This window comes from Euprymna scolopes, chromosome 2 (assembly GCF_053919585.1).
Source record: "Euprymna scolopes isolate OS-2025 chromosome 2, ASM5391958v1, whole genome shotgun sequence".
NCBI lineage: Eukaryota > Metazoa > Mollusca > Cephalopoda > Sepiida > Sepiolidae > Euprymna > Euprymna scolopes.
In genome coordinates this window covers 102098709-102115500 of record NC_136483.1, presented here as the reverse complement: position 1 = coordinate 102115500, position 16792 = coordinate 102098709, and the positions used below count along the sequence as shown (strand labels likewise).

The 16792-nt window shown below is 35.0% G+C and overlaps 1 protein-coding gene across 2 annotated transcripts in view; it reads right to left on the bottom strand.

Annotated features, from left to right (window-relative positions):
- Nucleotides 1-16792, bottom strand: part of LOC145293457 (zinc finger BED domain-containing protein 5-like) — a 112138-nt gene that overhangs the window by 38246 nt on the left and 57100 nt on the right. For both annotated transcript variants that reach the window (XM_080140021.1, XM_080140024.1), the window contains exons 7-10: nt 13982-14075; nt 12100-12192; nt 7427-7586; nt 4510-4589 (exon numbers count right to left, since the gene is read on the bottom strand). In XM_080140021.1, coding sequence (XP_079996147.1) covers nt 4510-4589; nt 7427-7586; nt 12100-12192; nt 13982-14075 — 427 coding nt within the window. The remainder of the gene's footprint in view (nt 1-4509; nt 4590-7426; nt 7587-12099; nt 12193-13981; nt 14076-16792) is intronic.

Below are 16792 nucleotides of genomic sequence, written 5' to 3'. Positions count from 1 at the left end.
ATTTTGTGCTTTTTTTGTATTTGATTTTATGAAAATAAATCAATAATTGTAAGCTGCTTCCTAATAATATGTACAGTTGCTAATTAACTAATTACTTAACTAATTTACTTAACTAATTACTAGAAAAATGTTTATTTCCTCATTAATTACACTGTGCAACAAAATTCAGGTTAAAAAATGTTCATGCCACATAAAATCTGTTTTAGTGTAAGGAAAGTATCCTGATACTAAATCGGGTCTTTACTTCTCTAGAGTAAGCACTGTTTTTCTGTACTATAAATCATATCTTATTATTATTGGTTATGAATGAAAAACTACAAAATTCTCAGTTTGAACATTTTTCTTTTTAATCCTCTTGTATTGGCTGTCATCCTCCCTTTTGAAATTCTATGAGTAATCTGTCAACATGACAGGGTTCTATTTTTCTTTAAAACGTTTCTCCATCACTAAAATATCCTTATGGAAATTTTCATGTCCATCATTCCCATCACTAAAATTCTCCACGGAATTCTCCAAAGTGACAATTTTACAAAAAAAACGTACCTAATTTGACAAAAAGAAAGCCAGAAATGGATTTTCCGTGCCATTGCGCCATATAAATATGGCCGCAAATGTCCTGTATATATTTGAGTGTTGCACAGTGTCATTTAAGAGTTAATTTATCTTAATTAATTAAAGCTGCACCAGACAGTTTCTCATTCTGTCACAGTTTTATGGCATATCAACACTTTTGAGGCCATTTAATAATGTTAAATTCAATCATTTTGGTAAAAGATTGGTTCAATTATTCTAAATATTTTTAAATATGTTTAGATTAACTTTTTTTTTTGTAGACATATATTTTGTAAATAAACAGTCTACAAATGGTTTCAACTGACAACTCTGTGTTTTTCATCTATAACCAATAATAATAAAATCTGATTTATAATACACTAACCTGGGTGCCCGGTGTTGCCCGGGTGTTTGGAGGTGTGTGTTGAGCAAAAACAAAAAAAAAGTGGTAGTAGGCAGGCAGGCTTGAACCCATACCTCAAAGGCGGAAAAGAATGTGAAAAATAAAAGTGACGTCTTTGCCGTTGCAGTGGTGAAGGTTTAAATTAAGCCTAGTCAATCGAAAAAAAAGCGACCCTCTCCTTGTAGAAAAGTGCCCAGTTGAGGGTGAAGGAATTAATGTTTTTAGTCAATTTTCTGATGTTTGCCGTTCGAAGCGTCGAGCTTCAAAACGATACTGATCTCGTGAAAATCCGTCGCCTATGTCGAAAGTTTTAGGCAGACATACATACATACATACATACATACATACATACATACATACATACATTTAAACAGACAGGTGAGATTTATATAATAGATGAAAACGGTGTCTAATCTTGAGAAATAAAGGTCAAATTTAGTATCAGAATATTTTTCTTACACTGAAACAGGTTTTTTGTGACATGCACTTTTTTAAACCTGAAATTTGTTGCACAGTGCAATTTGGTACATGTGACAACATACACGTGACAACAAATGTATTAAAATGATTGAAATAAATTGGAATTTGTGCATAAAATATCACCAAATATTGTTAATTTGAAATGTCATATTTCACACCGGGGCGATCCCTGGAAGACCAAGCTGTAATGAAATACAGATAGCAGCCATAAAGGGAACGGTATCTATTCTTAAAAGAGCCCTCGGATATAAATTTAAATAATAATGGAATCAAGTGTTAGCTCCAGGAAGGAGCTCCTTGATCTCTTAAAGTTTACTGAAGTAAAATACAAAAAAAAAAAAAAAAGGTAACAAATGGGCCCTTGAATTATGTTTTAACTGTATGTGACTAATGCATAACGGAAAAAGGTATGATACCTGCATTTGACTTTACTGACAATTCTCGATTTCTGTTATGAAAACTTTCAAAGATTAAAGACCCAGCTTGCTTATTGCAAGTTGACGATGGTGAAGGAGTGAGTTTTTTTTTTTTTTTGAATGACGTTTTTTGAATTGAAAGACATTTTTGGTTTTAGAAGAAAAGAAAAAAAAAAGAAGCTTTTTTATGAAAATGTTACTTAATGTGTCCTATGGAGAAAACCACCCGGTGTATGTTGATTGCAGTTGTTGAAGAATTGAACGTGAGAGTTAAAATTCCTTTGACATCTTGTATGTCTGGCTATCTTAATATTGTTTCGTGATAGTTGCTTCCATTATTCTTAACTTTTTTAATTTTATTGGTACCCCCCCCCCCCGACAAAAGGAAGGTGGACCTGTAAATTCGCCCTTGTCCATTCGTCTATCCGCACTTTTCTCAATAACTACACCTTGGAATTTTTGAAATTTTGCACAAACATTAAACATGATTTTCCGGAAAAATTCTGCCCCATCCCCCCCGGGGGTACATTTCGGGTTAAAATGGCTAAAATTGACACTTTTGTGCCTATTAAAAAAATGTATGTCTTGGATTTTTATAAAACTTTCTAACTGATTTCTATATAATTTTGTTTGTCTATACTTCGCAATAACTCTTGGGTGTGCACCAGGGGCTCTTTTAGGGCTCATAAAAGCACTTCATTTTTGGGACTATTTTACCATATTTGTCCAAAATTTTCTGTGTATGTCTATTTAGCAGTTTTGCATGGTGCTGAACCCAAATTTAAATATATTAAGGCCTTGGAGACTTTTGGAGCTAAATAGGTTGGGGGAGGGGCAAATGATGGATAGTCATTTCTTTTTTTTGCATAGTGCATAACTCAAATTTACATATGTTAAGACTTAAAACTGCAATGTTTGTTCATTTTCACCAGGATTTGACGTCCCCTGGAGACTTTTAAGGCTAAATAGGGGGTGGGGGAAATGCTGAACTTAGCCATTTTTTTAATGCCTCGTTCACTGTGCACTCACGGGGGGGGGGGGCATGCACGATTCTCTTGTTTACTTTTAAATCTGAATTCAAAGCCATATTTTGGTTGCAGAAGGAATGAAAACGTCTTGTTTCCAAACAAAATAACAGTCGTTAATCAGAGAAACTTTGAATTGTAAAAACAAAGACAAAGACGAAGAATAGTCAATCCGTACATGTGTCGGATTGTAAGTCTGCAGATGGAGAGAAAATTTCTTTTCATGTTGGACACGAAAAAATCATGTGCGGAAATGCTGAAAGATTCGATATTTTGATGGAGCAATTCTGGTTTCTGATTGGTTGCTAGCAGAACATGGCTTCATTTGATTGGTCAGCTCCTATCGCCAGTTTCTATAAATAGAACCTTCCGATTTTCTGTAATCATGCCCTTCATTATATCAAAAGTTTTACAACAACAGTCTGTTCACATCGAAGAGTCATGAGGAAGAATGCACTCGGAATGCGCAGTTTATTTTCATCTAACAGCGTTGGTTGATAAAATATTATAATATAGTAATTAAGAACAGTAATAAGTAAGACAAAATTTACTCAATTTTTTTGCAGACTTACCCCCTGCCACACACAGCACACAGTTAAGGATCACAACTTTGGATGAAGAATCCACTTTATCAGAAAAAAAACCCCAGAAAATAAATGTTGACCAGCCACTTACTCAAGTTTCATTCTAGCGATAGCAATATCACAGTTTTACAAATCTTTAGAAAGTGTTATTGACAGAGAAAATGGCCGGCATGCATGTGATCCTCATTGAAATGGACTCTAACTTGGACGATCATAGAATGATAATTTCATATTTAATGCTGTAGTGAGTGAATAGAGATGCGATTTTGATGAATGCTAAATAGCGAATGGCTTGCATAGCCACTCCTTTTCTTTCTCTGGTTCGCTACGATATGCTTCCCTCTTCACTTCTAACCAATAAAAACCGTTTTATACCCAACAGTAACACGTCTGTCAAATTATCTAAACCTATAAAAAGAGTGATTTGGTCAACAAAATATTAGTTTTCCCCATAGTGACTCCTGCAATATGCCTCGATTCTCAGCACCAACAACGCCCATCCTAAAAATATCGACTGGAATTCTTTTGAGTCCCCTTAAAGGAATTTCCAGTGAATTCCACTATCCAAAAGGTAAACTCTCTCTCTCTCTCTCTCTCTCTCTCACACACACACACACACACACACACACACACACACACACACACACACACACACACACACACACACACAAGGAAACTTTGAAACGAACTTCATGACGCTTTTATCTAATTCTTAAAAAACTTCTCAACGAACTTTGACATTTCAAAGTATATTTTAAATTTCTGCAAACTGTTGATATATAAATCTATCTTATTTGTCAACTCAGGTTTTCTTGCCTTCACCCCCCCCCCAAATCCCGTTAAGTTCGCACGTGTATAATGAAATTAATCTTTTACAACATTCATGTTTTTATCCATCATTTTTATTTGCTGATTTAGCTATATTTATATTTATTTATATTCACCATAAAAATGCCAAAATCATACAGAACACCACACTAAATTACACACCAACCTATGATCGGATTATAAAACAACCAGTCTAAGTATGAGATGAAATAAAAGCTTACTTGTAGAGGAAGATCAAAATGATTGGACTGATGGCATAAAACTGCATATCATTGGCTAAATACCATGACCAGGCCATACACTGAGAATAAAAAGGAAACATTCAATCAAATATATTTGAGTGGGAAAGTTAACTAGTGCATACATATTAGTGGTTATAAAAGAAATGCTGTAGACAAAATATTAGAAGAAATCACTGTAAAAGCCAGGATCATGAGAAAAGGAAGTCGGTGATATGTAAGCAGACATGACTTCACAAAGGCGAAATATGATAATGGGATGAGAATCAAGTATAGGTTGGAAGAAATAACCAAGCTGAGAACACGTTAAATATAACCTAATGAAATTGCAATATAATAAGCAATGCGCTTAACATAATTGTTTCTCTCTTTCATTTTTCTTTTTCTCTTCTTCACAAATCGATCATGATTATGTCTGATGTGATTAGTCAACATTGATGCTTGATTGGAAAGCAATTATCGGTGTTGGCATTAATATTACAAGAAAATCTAGTACTTGTGTATTTTTGGTACCGTGTTGAAATAATAATGTTATTATTTTGAAAGCCATTCTTAACATGGAGAGGGAAGGGTGTTTTGTAACTATTCTGTGCTTCCACCTTACAATTGAATTAAAAAAAAAAAAGAAGATATTGTGAAACTTGAATTTAACCTGAAAAAACTATTTACAAATAGTGTGGTACCAAAAATGCATAAGCACCAAAAATCTCAATGGAGGAGCTTCTCTGTCAACTCTAACCAGGATGGTGTACACCATATCACAGCTGCTGAGATCTCTTTGACATTGCAAGCAATGTGCACTGGCAAGGTAACTGGTTTTGATGGCATCACAACTGAGGAGTGGTGTTCCCAACTCTGGGACTCCTCTGTGTTGCTGGAACAGCTATTCAACAAATGATTATAAAAACAAAAGTCCCCATTGGTTTGAACTGCAATGTAGCGGTGGCAAAGGGAAAAGCTGCTATAATTTGACTTTTTTGGACGTAATGAAATTTTTTTGTGCAAATCGTTCACATGAGTGATTGACATGATTAAATAAAATCAGTGTGGATTAGTTAAGAAGTATGATACAACAGATGTAATTCATGCCACGTGGTGAAACAAGTTCAGGGGTCGAAACCACTGCATATTGTCTTCCTCAACCTGGAAAACCCCTTTAATTGCAGGCCACATGATGTGATCTGGAACAAGCTATGACTCCATAGTGATACCGAAAAGCTTGTTAACGGAGTCATAGTACTCTATGATTCATGAAAGAGTTTAGTGCAAACTGATGCTGACATGTTTAAGGACTTTCCTATTATAGAGTACAACAAGGCTCGGCCTTTTCTCCATTGGTCTTCATTCTTGTCATGGACGCCATCACCAAGGACCTGCACTGGCCCATATCCTCGACATTATTTTACACAGATTATGTTCTGCTCAATTCCAACAGTAAATCCCTGCCACAACAGTCCTAAAATACTGATAGAAACACATCCAATAAATGTCACCAATTGTGCAAAAATGTAATGTTCTACCAATATTTTGTCTAATTTTCGATTTTTGAGCGATTATCGAGCCTCGACTGGCTCAAATAAGATCACTAAATCCGCTAGGCTACATGAACAACAAGAAGAATCATACAGAGAAGCTAACAAGAAAGTTAAGTCACTTGCACACCGAGAGAAGAGAGAGGCCATGGAACAACTTGCAGCTAAAGCACAAGGAGAAGAAGGGAGGCTGTATAAGATCCCCAAGTGTGCGGGAAATTTAAAGGGAGTGCAGATGGTCCAGTCAAGAACAAGCAGGAAAACTGCTGACAACTGAAAAAGAACAAGAAGAGGGATGGGCTGAACACTTCCGGGAAGTCCTCAATCAACCAACACCTGAGGAAACAGCTGACATTCCAGAAGCTGAAGAGGAACTGGATATTAACACCGACCCCCCCCCCCTCTAACTGCAGAAGAGATCATAACTGCCATCAAGACCCTGAAGAATGACAAGTCACCAGGTTCAGACTTCCTTGACGCAGAGCTAATCAACCTTGCAGCCAAAATCTTACTACCACTGTTCACAGCAATATGGGAAGGTGAGAAAGTTTCTGAAGACTGGAACAAAGCTGTAATTGTCAAGATCAAAAAAAAAGGGGGCGTTAAACGACTGTAAAAACTGGAGAAGGATCACTTTTCTCTCCGTAAGATCATCATAACAAGAATGTCAAATCAAATGTTGTGGAGGACAAACTGAGAAAAGAGCAGGTTCAGAAAACACCGAGGATGTAGAGACCTGATCTTCACACTCTGGAACATCATTGACCAGTGTACAAAGTGGCATAGACAACTATATGTGAACTTTGTTGACTTTGAAAAAGCCTTTGACAGCATCCACAGAAACAGCCTATGGAACATCCTATGGCACTATACTATCCTGTCCAAGCTGGTTCACCTGATCAAGAGCTTTTACAAGACCTTCAGATGCTCAGTAGGGTACAGCAACACGTTCTTTAATGTTAAAACGGATGTCGGGCAGGGATGTGTGATATCAGTGGTTCTTTTTAACCTGGTCATCGACTGGATTATGCAAAGGACAACAGAGAACTCCTCAAGAGGGATCCAATGGAGTCTTTTCTATACTCTCGAAGATCTAGATTTTGCCGACAACCTGGCACGACTATCCCATACACTTCAACATATGCAAGAGAAAACCAGCTGGTTGCAGACATTTGGGCAGCAAAGAGGTTGGACTCAATATTAGTACTAAGGAGACAGAGACAATGATACTGAACGTGAATAGACCAACTCCAGTTCAGGTGATTGGAAAGGACTTGCGCCAGGCAGACATCTAGTCAAACCATTTTGGACAAAACATCAACTATTGTAACAGCTTAAAAAGAAAAAGAGAAGAGAAAAATTCTTACCTCTTTGTCATAAAAATTATTTATATATAAAAGATTGTACCACCAAGAATTTCTACAATAATCAATTTCACTGCCATGGATCGGCCAAAACGGTCCATCGCCCCAGTATTGCAACAGTGGAACATACACCAGCATGACCAGCATATAAGGCGGAGTTAATCTGAACAAAATGAAGAGTACAAATAAATCAATAAATTAATAGAATAAAACAAACAAAAAAGTCAAGTTATAGGAAAACCATTCGCCCATGTATGGAGTATTGTTATCACATTTTGGCTGGTGCATCTGCTACTAGTCTCTCGCTCCTAGACGAGGTTCAAAAAAGAGTCGCCAACCTAGGCCCTGAACTGGCATCTAAGCTTCAGCCTCTGTCCCATCGACGAAACGTTGCATCCCTCTACCTGTTCTACAAGTATTTTAATGGTGAATGCTCTGACGAACTGCAGACACTTGTGCCCCCACAACGTAGACACGCTCGGCAAACCCGACAGGCAGCTAAATCCCACCCCCACGCAGTAGAGATCCCTAGATGTAAAAGATCTTTCTACTCCAGTAGTTTCTTCCCCAGAACCGCTAGACTCTGGAATTCCATTCCAAGTTCCTGCTTCCCCAACTGTACTGACATGCAGAAGTTCAAGTGCAATGTGAACCGACATCTTGCTGGCCAAATCCCAACACAGTTCCCCAGTAGTTGCTGCCGCTGATAGTAGCCCCCTACACCAAAGTGGCAATGTGCCTTGTTTGGGGTGAAAATATAAAAAAAACAAAAAAAAAAAACAGAAAGAAAAAGTGTTGTGTTTTTGTTTTGCTAGATATTGTATGTGTGTATTTGTGTGCGTGTATGTGTGTATGTGTATGTGTGTGTGTGTATGTGTGTATGTTTGTTACCTGTGGGTTATGTTGGATTGGTTGTCTGGTGGGAGGACGAAATAAAGTGCTTAATTATATTAGGATACATACGAAATTATGACAGTTCAAAATAAAATAACAGGAAAACTTATGGATATACTTATCAGTTGAAAAAATATATATTAGGGTAAACCAAAAATTACGGAAAATTATCGAGTAGAACTTTAGTAATAAGTAAAATTTATTTCTTCCTTGTATTTCTGCAGAAAGTGTGAATGATTCTACGCAAAAGCTTCACCACTATAAACAAATCATTTGGGTAGATTTTAGGCAATTTAGTTTGCTGAATCTCATACGTCAGGATTCGACAGGAAGGTCCTTTTTTTTTTCAATATAATATACCCTATATACATATAATATCTATAACATATTTATTTGCATATATCCTCGGTGAACATAGTGCAAGAAAGATTCATGCAATTGCACTTAAAGGAACGGTTAGAATTTTATAAATATCTCCCGATTGGAATGTATGAGATAGCAGGTGAATGTCTGTTTTCTGGTAGGATGCTTCTATCCCTAGCCAAAACAAAATAAGAAATTTTTTTAAAATGAGTGATATATATATATATATATATATATATATATATATGAGAATGTGTGTGGGTGTGTGTGTGTGTGTGTGAAAGGACACTTCTTAACCTATATACTCAACGAATTTTTGAACTACGGACTTGAAATTTGGTATAAAGTGTATTCAGAAATGTGGAAAACTTTTAAATTGGTTTTCACCCTGAAAAACGTGTTTCTAAGGAGTCAAAATTGAAAAAATTGTACTTGGAGGCCATCAGATTTTTTTCTGTTTGTCAACTGTTTCACAAGATTTGAAAATACTTTTTAAAGATCTTGACAAGCTGGTGTAATGATTATCGAACTTGACTCAATGTCTTTAGGTTTTGGTTTCGATCTCAGCGCGAGCATTTTTTTTTTCATTTTTTATTTACAAGAAGTGAACTTTGTAGAAAAAAATCATAATATTCGTATGCACCTGTCTCAGTTTCTTTCGTTTTTTTTGTTTTTTTTTACTTCATATTTTTAAAAGGAATTTTACGTTATGTTTAATACCGGGCAACGCTGGATACATCTTCTAGTATATATGTATATATATATATTACTAAATCCTAACCTCTGATGAGAAGGAAAGTATTTCTTCGAAACTCCGCGGATTAAGGACTATCCACTTATTTTGTGCTTCCTTTTTAAAATTAAATATGTTTTTAACTCTTTTTCAAAGTGTCTTTTAACGTTTTATTAACTACTTGTTCTTTATATATATATATATGTGTGTGTGTGTGTGTGTGTGTGTGTGTGTGTGTGTGTGTGTGTGTGTGTGTGTGTGTGTAATAAGTGATAAGTCGTATAGACATTATGTATTTTTTTTATTTATTTTGTTTATACAAAGAATACTCTAAGTAAAAAATTTATGCTATAACTTTTTTTTGTGTGTGTGTGTGTGTGTGTGTGTGTGCGTGTGCGTGTGCGCGCACGTGCGTGCGTGGGTTCAATTTCTCTTTGTTTGTCAACGACGATAATAGGTCTAACATGTGTTTTACATACAGGCATGTATTGGATGGCTTTTAGAAATTGACTTCCAAACCAACCTATTTCTGATATCTTTGATTCTCTTTCTCTCAAATCCATCCCCATTACTTCAAGGGCATAGCCCAAAAGTACCAAGGGTGTGGCCCAAACTTTCGTAGAAAAACTTTTACAAAATATAATGTTTCGTTCGTTGCCTTTTGTTTTAGTAAAGTTTCGTTTGTTTTGTTATTATAATTAGGGCAACCTAAAAATTGCAATAGATGCCCATTGAATGTTTTTATAACATGAAACTTAAATATTTTGATAGATTTATGAATTTTTTTTTATATAATTACTTTGTCAAATTACTAAACCTGATCAATAAATGCAATTTTTTGGATTGCCCTAATTATAACTTTTCACGTTTCATAGTTTTTTGTTAAGCGTTGGTACTTTTTGGCATATTCTGGTTATAATTAAATACTTATAGATGTACAAAGAAAAACAAAAAAAAAAAATGAACGAAACGAAGCGATACGAAAAGTTTCGTTTCGTTTTTGTACAACATATATAAAAATAAATTAGTAAATATTTTCAACGAAACAGATACAACCTTGTAAAATTCCCTTATAGGTAAGTAAACTTTGAGGTGTTGTTGTGAAATGGCAGACAAAATCGATTCACAAGCAGTAAATAATTCCACCATTAGCGGGCAATTTATTTACAAGGCAAATGCCTGCCTGTCTATATGTGGCTGCTCTACTGGTGCTTTAAATTAGGGGTAAAAAAAATTTCAGTAGTCTTCTCCGATAACGGGGGGGGGGGCACAAAAAAGCACGGCTGAATACACACTTGCATTACTTTTCGTGTTTCTGTTGGCTTTTCCCTGTCAACTGATTCTGCTACCCCAAAATGATGATGATGATGATGCTAATGATAATATATTAATTGAAGTCCAAGTATTTGAATTCTGATTCTTGTTACCTTTCAGTACATTTCTGCTGTCTAAATATTTCCTGCTTTTCTTGCAAAGAAAAGAAATAAAGAAAAAAAAGAAAAAAAGAAAAAAGAAAAAAAGAAATAAAAGAAATAAAAGAAAAAAAGAAAAAAAGAAATAAAGAAAAAAAAAGAAAAAAAAAGGAGTACAAATGATAGAATGAGAACAGAATGGAGAGAGAAAGAAATTTTTTGTCTTAATAGGCGAGATGGTATTTTATCTCGACACGTTCACTACAAGGATTCCTCATATAAAAAAAATGAGGTTTGTTCCTTATGATAGAAGAGCAATTAGTAAAAGCAAGGGAGATAATTAATCTTAAAATATAATAAACGTTGTATCAAGATTTTAATACAATTGCTTCACACCATAACAATTTAGCAGTCACATTTTGATGCACTATTTTCTCTTTGTGTAAATAGACAAAAGTTGGCACTGAGCAATTGGCCCATTGACCAATAGAATGACGTGGAGTATGAATAGAGTTTGTTGGACTAGTTCTTCAAAGTACACCCAAGCAAATGGTTTTTTTTTTCACTTTCTAACAGTTGCACAACTTATTTTCTATTTGGCAATTTAACATCACTTTCGAGTGTCGAAAATTATTATTATTATTGTATTAGTAAATTTCTTAGGGATATTTTTTATGAGAAATTCAAAAGTAAAGCCATTAAACTGTCAATTGAAATCTAATTTTACATTTGTTTTGCTCTTAAATCAAAGTAAAAGTTTATTTGTATTATCTGGGTTATTCGGACTATGATTTTCATCTTCGATGTTATTGCCACGTTTCGATTGATCTATATGGCATAATCATGTTGGCACACTGATTCTCATTAGATCACTTAAGTTAAGCAACGTTGAGCCTGGTCAGTACCAGATGGGTGACGATTTGGGAATACCAGGCGCTGTATGTCGGAGGATGTCGATACATTCCTGAAAGAATTGCAAAAACCTAATGTTGTCATCTCCCCTGACTGGGATATACATGTGATTGGGGGCCCCCTTCTGAATTTGATGTTCCCATGAAACTTTCTCCTTTGAGGGAATCCGGCTCAACCTGCTTAGGATGAACGTTTTGGCTAATATAACCTCCAACTTTGTTAAAGCTTAGGCTTGAAGTAAACATCGGCCGGAACGTTGTGAAAATAACACTCAAGATGAGAACAGTAGTCCGAATAATCCAAATTATCCAAATTATCTATCCACATCTCAACAATAAAATTTAGAACAATGACACACTTACCTCCAAAAACGATGGACATAGTAATAAAACCAATTCACTTTGCCATTATTAGTTTCCATATTATGCAGCACTCCATAGACAACTAACAATCCACTGTAAAAAAAAGAAAAAAAAAAAAGAAACAATTTGAAAAAGACAAAAACAGATGAACAAAAAAAAAACACAATTACATGTACAGCAACTGTATGCACAAAGAAAAAGGGGCAGAATTAGTCCCCCTTTTTTATTTATTTATTTTTTTGTTTAATACAGCATAATCACATTGACACACCGGTTCCTGACAGTCCACCGAAGCTAAGCAACAATGAGCCTTACCAAATGGGTGACCATTTGGGAATAATAGGTGCTGTATAGGGTGATGGGACAGCACTATCGTCAAAGAAAGTGTAAGGCGCCTCCTTCTTTTCGCTAGTCTTTGAGAAACCCTTGGGCAAGGTCGAGAACTCATTTCAGCCCCCTGAGCAGGGTAACGTGAGGCCATGGAAAGCAGGAATAATTCTGTTCCTGGTTTCGTATCTCATTGTGCTGGGCAGAAGATTCCTCTGGATACAATAGTCAGAACAATCGCTTAATATGGGAACTGCTCTGACAGAAAGAAACTGTCTGTATAATCGTTAAGAAAGCTGTGACAATACAACAAACATGAATCGGGTTATGAACGATAATTAACAATGAATTCACGAATGTCCCAAAGGAGATAGATAGATAGAGAGTCACAGCCATCAATGCCTATACTAGACAGGACACCGCTTGAATGATTGATTTTTTTTTTTTTTTTTTTTGTTAGTAAATTTTGTAGTGAAATTGATACACAAAATGAATTATCAACTGCCTCCACTGACAACGACACTAGGCAGAACGTTGTTATATTGTGTGCTGTGTCTCTGATGGGAAGCTGATGATGACTTTCTCAGAAAAAGTCAACATGGATCTGAGAATGTTTGGTTATGAACAAATAATTAGAATAGGCGTGCGTGTTACTGGCCATGCAGATGAGCTGTGTTGCTGGTTGTGCAGAGGAATCATTTTAGAAGCCAATCACTAATGAAAGCTGCTTGATTGTGAATGCAATATATAAGTTGGGTAAAATTTGGCTTGCTCTGCACTCGTGGATTTAGTGTATGTCCGTGCAGATGTGTTGGTGTTTCTCTCTCTCGTAATGTTATGACATCACGTGTCCCCCACCAACAAGTCGCCAACCTCAATGCTGTGCACTGTGGATTTTTTGTTCTTATCTTTTTATGGCTATGTCATCGTCTTTTATGCATTGGCAGCCGTTGAGAGCAGCACACGGGCTCACAAGTATAAAAATAAAATTACATGGAAAAAAACAAATAAAACCCACTGGTGCTTTACATATATGTCAGTTGAACTTTGTCTGTGTGTAACATCATTGATCCTCTACACGCCAAGGTCCACATTTACATCTACTGTCAAAACCAATTCTGTCAGTTGATCAACTCATATCGGTCTGCTCAAGGGCTGCTGATCTAGTCACAACCACCATCTGCTTTCGTTTAAATTCAACTGGCTGTTGTAAAGTCCCAACTCACGACTGTCATAAAAACTTATTGACTGTCATTAAGTCCAGCTTTGCTGTTCATCAATCGTTTCTATTGTCACTGGTTCATAGCCACTTCCAAAGGTGCCACTAACCAAATCTAAATATATCTACAGGCCCATTGTTTTAATAGTATTTAATGAGCAGAGCGGTCCAAAAGGGAATATATTTTCTATAGGAAATTTGTACAATTTTATTGTTTTTAACAAATGAGTCGCTACTTATTAAGGCCAAAAGTCACCCGATGATGTGCTGAATAGAAATGCATTGAAAAGTGGATTTTATTTCACCAGATGACAATCCATGTTTATTGATTTTTACCTTAATAAAAAGAATGTATCCACCGAAACTGTCGCATTTCCAATGGCTTGGAAAGTAAATCTCGCCATTAATTCTTGGCCCATTTTTGAATTGCCTGCAATAGATTAAAAAAAATTCAGTATCAATAACTATTTATTTTATTGTAATTATTTTTTATCTTCATTGAAAAACATTTTTAAAAAATAATTATACATATACATATATATATATATATATATATATATATATATATATATATATATATATATATATATAGTCTTTGAAGTTTTTAACCTTTAAAACTATACAAAAAATTTTTTTTTATCATTCGTTAGAAAACCATCTAGTCAATAAGTCATTCAATCACCTGCAATCATTGCATCAACTCGCTCTCGATTTTACTATAATACCAATAATTTATTTTTAATAATACCAATAATTTATTTTTCAAGGGATCATCAGTTGTTTATATATATATATATATATATATATATATATATATATATATATATATATATATATATATATATATATATATATATATATATATATACAGTGATGATCATATTTATTGGCACGGTAAAATAAAAGTTAAATTTTGTCTAATAAATTCTAAAAAAAGGGATTAAATTAAAGAAAATAACAAAGTATATTATGTATTTTTAACTGGCCTTTCCGATGCAGCAATCGGATTTTAGAAAAAAATAAATAACAAAGGAACAACAAACATAATTGCAAAAAATCCTTGTTCAAAATTATTGGCACGGCTTTGTTTTTCTTTTAGTATCAGTATAATATCAATCAATTTCCGGTTTACGTGCTTTCTGAACTTTTTTATAGCCATATTATGCTTGTTTAACGCTAATTCAGTGAATAATTTTTTTCAGATAATTTTTAGATAGCGATTTATTTAAACTATTATAAGTGACTAAATTATAATTTTCAATCGCCATGGTTAAAACTAAGGAACACAGCGAAGACGTCAGGAAGCTTGTTGTAGCATGCCATACCAATGGGGAGGGCTATGATAAGATTTCGAAGAAGCTAAACCTTCCCAAATCCACTGTTAGAGCCATAATAAACAAGTTCAAATCGCAAGGCCACGTTATGAGTTTAGAGGGTAGAGGGAGAAAAAGGATTCTTTCCCCAAGAGATGAACGGAAAATTGTTCGACAAGTAAAACAAAACCCAAGGATCTCTGTTGGGGAGATTGTTGATGAACAGAGCACCTCTGGAGTGAATGTATCTCGACATACAGTTGGTAGAGTTTTGAAGAGAGCTGGTTTAAAAGCATGTCGTCCGAGAAAGACTCCCTTATTGAAGCCTATGCACCTGAAAGCAAGGCTAGCCTTTGCAAAACGTCATATTGATAAAGATGTTGCATTCTGGAAACGTGTTCTATGGACTGACGAAACGAAAATAGAGTTATTTGGCCATAATAAAGTGTCTTATATTTACAGAAAATCTGGCGAAGCTTTCCTGCCTAAGAACACCATACCCACAGTGAAGCACGGTGGAGGCAGTTTGATGTTTTGGGGATCCTTTGCTGCCTCTGGACCAGGGCGACTTGTTAAGGTCACAGGTAGCATAAAAAAGGAAGATTATGTTAAAATATTGGATGAAAACCTGAAAGACTCTGCTAAAGAGCTCTCACTTGATCGTCGTTGGTGGTTCATGCAAGATAATGACAAAAGCATTCGGCTAAACTGACTAAGAAATGGCTTGAGGACAATCATATTAATGTTTTGGAGTGGCCATCACAAAGCCCAGACCTTAATCCAATTGAAAATTTATGGAGAACATTAAAATTGAGGGTAATGCAAAGGAAGCCTAAGAATCTTATTCAATTGGAGAATTATTGTCAGGAAGAGTGGGCTAAAATTACTACTGAAGAGTGCAACAACTTGGTTGTAAACTATGAAAAGCGACTGAGAAAGGTAATCAAGGCCAAAGGCTATACAATTGATTATTAAATAAATCGTGCCAATAATTTTGAACAAGGGTTTTTTGCAATTATGTTTGTGGTTCCTTTGTTATTTATTTTTTCTAAAATCCGATTGCTGCATCGGAAAGGCCAGTTAAAAATACATAATATACTTTGTTATTTTCTTTAATTTAATCCCTTTTTTAGAATTTATTAGACAAAATTTAACTTTTATTTTACCGTGCCAATAAATATGATCATCACTGTATATATATATATATATATATATATATATATATATATATATATATATATATATATATATATATATATATATATGCTGCAATCATAAAGGGAAGACTTTTAACATTCATGGTTAAAAACTTTTAAAATAAAGTAAACGGGGCGAAGAGGAGAAGAGAAGGAGAAAAGGGGGAATCAGCTGACTGGTTTAGCCCTCGCTTTCTCAAATCTGTATCCAGGGGTTTGTTTTGAAAAAAAAAAAAAGGGTGGGTGGAAATATGTACAAATGAAATTACGTTGCGTTATGAGTGGGGAAAAAAAACTTTTAAATGGGGAGAGCGATTAAAATAAAGCAACATTATATTACTCGAAGATCCTAGAGACTAATTACGCTCAAACCCAAGAGGTGTTCCTTCTGTTTACAGAGAGAAGGCCTTCTCAACCGAACGTGAACGGTCTCCAAGACCTTTAAATGGAATAATGAGTGAGCACGACTCAGAATTGAATATGATTTCGTAACCAATACATCAAGGAAAGCTATGGACGAGCCATGCTCTCCTTCATAAGTATACTGTAACGCAGGATGCATCCTATTAAGTATGGAGAAAAAATTATTTGCCTCAATTTGATCATTGAAGAGGCAAAATTTTGCCCTCGGAAACGTG